General features: G+C 62.7%; 1 protein-coding gene across 1 annotated transcript; it reads left to right on the top strand.

Moving 5' to 3' along the window:
* The first annotated feature begins 3,133 nt into the window (after nucleotides 1-3,133).
* GDF15 (growth differentiation factor 15) lies at nucleotides 3,134-6,011 on the top strand. The gene is made up of 2 exons (XM_019609972.3): nucleotides 3,134-3,555; nucleotides 4,375-6,011. Exons 1-2 carry the CDS (start codon nucleotides 3,243-3,245, stop codon nucleotides 5,241-5,243), a joined length of 1,182 nt encoding a protein of 393 aa, XP_019465517.3. The 5' UTR covers nucleotides 3,134-3,242; the 3' UTR covers nucleotides 5,244-6,011.
* Nucleotides 6,012-6,214: the final 203 nt, after the last annotated feature.

Genomic DNA, 6,214 nt, shown 5'->3' with positions numbered 1-6,214 from the left:
CATCCTCCTGGCTGAGGTGGGACGTTGGGATGTTGGCCAGCTGGTGCCTTTCCACAGCTCATCAACCAACAATGCTGGGGACCCCCAGGAGCCCAACACCCCTAGGGGTGCCAGTGAGGTCCATCCCTCCACCCCACAGTGGTTTTGAGGCCGCTCCCCAGCCGCTCAGCGGCAAATCTCAAAGCACTTCTCATTGCCCAGAGCTCATCCTGGGATCAGCTTGGGGTGGGGGCTTGCAGCCACTTCCCTCTGTTCTCTTCTCCTTTTGGGTGCTCCCCACCCCCCTGGTAGAAGCTCTTATTGGCCCCTACTCACACTGTCCCCACAGTGCCCAGACACCACGAGAACTCCCCAATACTCCCAAGGCAGCACTGTGCACGGGATGGGGCTCTCACAAGGAATGGCTTTGAGGAGCTCTGTGCCGCCCTGCTCGTGGGGCTGGGGACGTTCTGCTGCTGAGAGCACCGCTGTTGGGCGGTGGATGACACCATCCAGGATGAGATTTCCATTTTTGGCCGTAGGGTTTGAGCAATTTCCTGCCTTGCACAGACAAAGGGGTCCGGGGGTGGGCTGAGCCGTGCGTGCCATCAGGTCGGAGCGTCGCTTCCAAGTGGAGCAGAAGTCTCATTTTTGGTGAATGCCGTAAGTGCAGAACAAAGGGAGAGCAGTCGGTCCCACTCCTGCTGCAGCAGCACCGAGGCTGCCTGCGCTCACCTGATCCGGCCCATCTATTTACAGATAGCCAAAGGTCGGGCGGGTTCTGTTGTGCACATTCACCACGACAGCGCAGGGAGGACACGGGACGCTGCACCCTGGGCTGCAGTCATCGTTTCTGAGCCCTCCGTGACCAAATCTGGACCTCTGAGAGAGCAAAGCTGTGTGCGGTGATGCCGCCCAGCCCTTAACGACCACTGTTACTGCAGCACGGGTTGGTGCTGGCACAGGATGGAGAAGTGGGAGCCTCCTCGGGGTGCCACAGCACTGCGGGCAGCGCTGGGGAAGTGGTGCTGCCCAGGTTCCCCTTCCTCCTGCTGTTGGGTCGCTGTGCAGAGCTGCAGGTGGATGCGATGGATTCCCATTGGCAGCACGGTGCTGGACCTCATCCTGCCAGAGGTGTGCAGGGAGAGCTGAGTGACACCTTCCCGTGCTCTGCAGTGCACGCCCTGAGCTCCAGGCAGTGCTTCGCCCACGATAAAGGCAGGAAATTCCTCCATACGACCTCCGACAGAGCGCAGTGCTGATGGAGGTGGGGGGATGCTCTGATCGTGCAGGCTGGCGAGGACACGCGGGAGAATTTCCCAGCAGATCATTCAGCATCTGCAAATGCTGCTCTGAAAGCACAAATTTTATCACTGTTGCCGGGCTGTAAAATTTCCGGCTTCACCACTGGCGCCTTTGGGAGGAAAACATCCGGCTTTGCAAAAACTTTGATGCTCCACGCGACCCTTCGTGCATCACATGTGGAGGGGATTGCAGCACACGGAGCGCCCACAGCTCCAAAAACGCATTGCCAAAGCAGAACCGTGGGGGACAAAACTCAGTGCGTCGTGCTCGATGGATGGGTGGTGTGATGGCTGACGGGATGGGAGCTTTCCCAACCACCTGCACAACTCAGATCCTGCATTGTGGATTGCCATCCTGCTGGGAGCTGAGCTGCCCAGGGACAGCGTGGCAGCCCGGTGCCCTCAGCAGCTCCATACGGCTGCTGCTCACCCAAAAAGCTGTTGCATGCTCGTCCCTGCTGCGGGGATGGGGATGGGGATGTGGCCATGCAGAGCCCAATAGTAGCACATGGGAATGCTGAGCTGTGCGTGGGACGCAGCACTCGAGGAAAGTTGGCTCTGGCAGTAGTGTTGCCTCAGGAAATGGCCCAGAGGAACCAAAACTGTGGCAGGCAGAAGCTGCGGGCAGGGAAAGGCAGCGCAAAGGCAACTGAGGGGTTCCATTCATCCACCTGTCCGTCCGTCCGTCCATCCGTCCATTCATCCATCCATCCACCCATCTGCCCATCTGCCCACCTCTCCCTCATCCCTCCCTCCATCCCTCCACCCCCCACCAGGAGCAGCACAGCAGTCACACTGTGCCAACCCCCCGCATGACGCCGCTCGTGCTGATGAGCCAATGCTTTCTCGTGGCCATGAGTGAAAATCATGTTCTCCTTTCTTTGCCTCAGGAAACGTCAAGAATCTGGGTGAAAAAGGCAGAAATAATGCTTGCACCCGACTGCCGAGATAAGCATAAATCGTGGGCTGGTGGTGCCACAGAGCAGCTGAGGGCCGTGAGCTCGGCAGCGCGGAATGCGGCCGTGTCACCTCGTGTGCCCCAACCAGAGGCCACCACACAGCATCCCCACACGGGGCTCACATCCCTTCTGCCCGCGGTGTGGGGCAGTGGGGCCCTCGGTCCCACCGGCCCCATTGCCTGGAGCCCACCTCCACCTCCGGGCTGGGGGCGACTGCCGGCTCTGCCCCTCATTGACCTCTCCGGGTTTGGTCCATCCTCCTACTGGTGGAAAAAGCTCGGATGGAGCCCAGCCGTGGGACCTTCCGTCGGTTCTCCTCCACGAACTCTCGTTGCCATGCAGCTCCGCATCAGCGCCGCTGGATCGTAGCCATCCGCGCCCGGCACCGTCCCAGGAATGATGCAAACCCCGAGCGCGGTTACTTCAGTGAGAACCGGACCGGGGCAGCGACGTGCGGCAAAGCCGGACTGCGGTGTCATCAGCCGGAGCTCCATCTGGGGAGTGCCGCTCTTTAATCGCGGCTCCGATCCGCTCCGCCCGCTCGTGTTGGCACCCGTCGCGCTTCTCGCTGCCCTCCCGGCGCTGCGGACGGGGGGGACGAGGAGGGGACGGGGAGGGGAGGCAGGCGAGGCGTGTTGGTGGCAACATCCCCATCCCCGCTCAGCTCCACGTGCCGCCCACGAGCCTCCGCCCGCCGCCGCCGCCCCTCGGTCCTCAGCATCTCCCACCCGAAGGCGCCGCGAAGCGTCCGCCCGAAGCGGCGGCTGTTCCTCGTTCCATCGCCGCGCAGAGCCCGCAGTTTCATCCATGGGACCGGGGCGGGGGGTGGGGTTGGAGTGGGGGGGAGGGCGGGCAAAGTCCCGCTTATATAAACCCGGGGCTGCTCCGCTCCATTCATTCTCCTCGCGGCATCGATAAGAGCCGCACGCGCAAGAGGGGCCTTTGCGCAAGAGGTTTTGCAACTCCCCCCCGCTTCCCCCCCTCCTCCGCCGTCTGCGCGATGCTGCGGGACGTGGGGGCCGTCACCGTCACCTGCCTGCAGCTCCTGCTGCTGGCGGGCGGCGCGCAGCCACGGCCCCGCGCGTGGGACGAGGACGGGCAGCAGCTGGAAGCCATCAAACACGGCATCCTGCGGCGCTTGGGCATGGCCGGGCCCCCCCCCGTGCCGCACGCTCCGGACCCGGAGAGCATCAGCCGAGCGCGGCGGCTGTACGAGCGGCGCGTGGCCGAACTGCGAGGGAACCGCAGCCGGGAACGGGAGGAGCGCGACGGAGCGGCGGCCGCGACGCGTTGGCACCGCCTGACCGCCATCCGTAAGTGGACGCTGCGCTCCCGTCGTGTCCCCGGAGCGCGGCCCCCAGCTGTGCCCCCCGACTGCATCCTGTGTGTCTTCAAACCGCGTCCCCAAACTTCATCCCGCTGCCTCCCCCAGCTGTGTCCCTCCGTGTCCCCGAACTGCATCCCACCGTCTTCTCAAACTGTGTCCCCCAAATGTGTCCTACTGCGGTCCCCAAACCGTGCCCCCAAACCACGCCTCCAGGCTCCATCCTCCCACATACCCAGCCTCCATCCTGCTGTGTCCCCACGCTGTGTCCCTAAACTGCCCCCCAACACGCCATACCCCAAACCGCATCCCACCGGCTCCCCAAAAGGTGTCCCCAGAACATGTCCCACCATGTCCCCAAGCCACATCCCACTGCATCTCCAAACCGTCTCCCAACCCACACCCTGCCCCGACACGTGCTGGGACATGACCGGACATGAATCCACCGCTGTCACCTTCCTCCTCTCCTCTCCTCTTCCTCCTCTCCTCTCCTCCTTCTCTCTTCTCCTCCCCTCCTCTCCTCCTCCCGCTGCTCCCAACGTTGCCTTCAGAGGAGGAGTTGCAGTTTTCCATTTAAAAGCAGCGATCCCTGATAACGGCACAGCGGGGGGGATGCGGGGAACCGTCCGGACTGGGGGCTGGGGGCACCTCTGCGCAGGATGGGGTTGAACCCCCCCCCCCCCCGTGCCTTCATCCCTCGGGAGGCGGGCAGTGCCCCGCGGTGGTGGGGGGTGGGCAGGGAGGACATCCCTTGGCGCACTGTGGGGTCTGTGGGGTCTGTGACATCGGCCGTCCTCTCATCCCACAGTGCGGCGCCTGCCGGACGCCCCCCGGGGAGAGCGGGACCCCCAAGGGGGGCAGGAACCACTCAGAGGACACCGGGACCCCCATGGAGAGCCTGATCCCGATGGTGACCAGCACTCCCACGGGCAGCGAGACCCCGAAGGTCACCGGGACCCCCACGGACGCCAGGACCCCCCCGGGCCGTACCGTTACCTCCTGCTGGTGCCACGCACGGGAGCTCTCCGCCAGCAGCTGCAGGTTCTGCGGGCACAGCTGCTGCTCCCCCCGCACTCAGCACAGCTCCGGGTCAGCATTTACACCCCCGGGGGGTCTGGGGTGGCCCCACATCTGCTGCACAGCCGGGATTTGGACCCCCACTCCCACCACCTGGACCTGACATCACCCATCCGGCACTGGGCCGCCGGGCACAGCGCCGCGCTGCGCTTGGAGTTGACCTTCAGCTCCAACGTGTCGGCTCCGTGGGACGGCTCCGGAACCGGGAACGCGGTTCTGGAAGTGGAAATGTGGGACAGTGAGGGGCGGGGGGCGAGGAGACGGCGGGGGCTGGAGGAGGAGTGCGGGAAGAGCGAGGGGAAATGCTGCCGGCGGGTGCTGAAGGTGTCCTTCCAGGAGATCGGGTGGGACGACTGGGTGCTGGCACCCCGCAGCTACGACATGCGCTTCTGCCAGGGCTCCTGCCCGCACAACTACCGCGCTGCCAGCATGCACGCACAGATCCAGGCCCGTGTGCACGCCCTGAGCCGCGCTGCCCCGGCGCCGTGCTGTGTGCCTGCTGCCTACGACCCCATGGTGCTGATGCACTACGATGGAGAGGGCAGGTTGGTCAGCTCTGTCTTTGAGGATATGTTGGTCACTCGCTGTCACTGCGCCTGAGGGCACCGCTGGGTGGAGGGGTCCATCACCTCCATCTGTAGGGACCTGTCACCTTTGGGTACAGGGATCCGTCACCTCCATCTGTAGGGATCTGTCACCTTTGGGTACAGGGATCTGTCACCTCCATCTGTAGGGACCTGTCACCTTTGGGTACAGGGATCTGTCACCTCCATCTGTAGGGACCTGTCACCTTTGGGTACAGGGATCCGTCACCTCCATCTGTAGGGACCTGTCACCTTGGTACAGGGATCCACCACCCCCACCATAGGGTTCCATTACATCTGGATATAGGAATCCATCACCTTCGTGTATAGGAATCCATCTTTGCAAATAGGGACTGGCACCTCTGTTTAAGGGGTCCATCACCTCTGGATACAGGAACTCATCATCTCCGTCCATGTGGACCCAGCACCTCCACCTGTAGGGACCCATCACCTCCTGATGCTGATGTCTGACCTCCTGCTGTAGGGCCCCCACCCCATCCCGGTGACACCCACCCTGGGGGCACAGACCCCACTGCCATCACTCCATGCCATAACTTATTCCCCTCTCCCCTTATTTAAAGCATTGGTTCAGCAGGAGGAGCCCACCCTGCTGCCACACCGGCTCCTCTCCGCATGAGCCTTTTTTATACAGTCCTTTATTTATTGCTCATTATTTATTGCGTTGTATGGCTTTGTTGGGATTCTTTTTTTTTCTTTTTTGGTATATTTATATATTTCTATAAATCAAATCGCGATGTAAATGAATAAAGTGATGGGAACACAGTGCCAGCAGCTCTGCCCCACGCAGCCACGTCCCCCCCACCCCCCCAGTCTGTCACCCATGGGTGAGTCATGTGTGGGCAGGGCTCCAGCAGCACTTTGCCCTGACTGTGGCCTTGGGGCGGGCGCTGGGAAGCCCTGACCACATCGAGGATGTGGCACTCATTTACCTGTACCCACAGCCAGGGGATGGGGGCAGGGGGACGG

The sequence above is a fragment of the Meleagris gallopavo genome, chromosome 30 (genome assembly GCF_905368555.1).
Source record: "Meleagris gallopavo chromosome 30, MGAL_WU_HG_1.1, whole genome shotgun sequence".
NCBI lineage: Eukaryota > Metazoa > Chordata > Aves > Galliformes > Phasianidae > Meleagris > Meleagris gallopavo.
The sequence above is the reverse complement of the archived record's forward strand: the minus strand, read 5'-3'. Positions and strand labels throughout refer to the sequence as shown.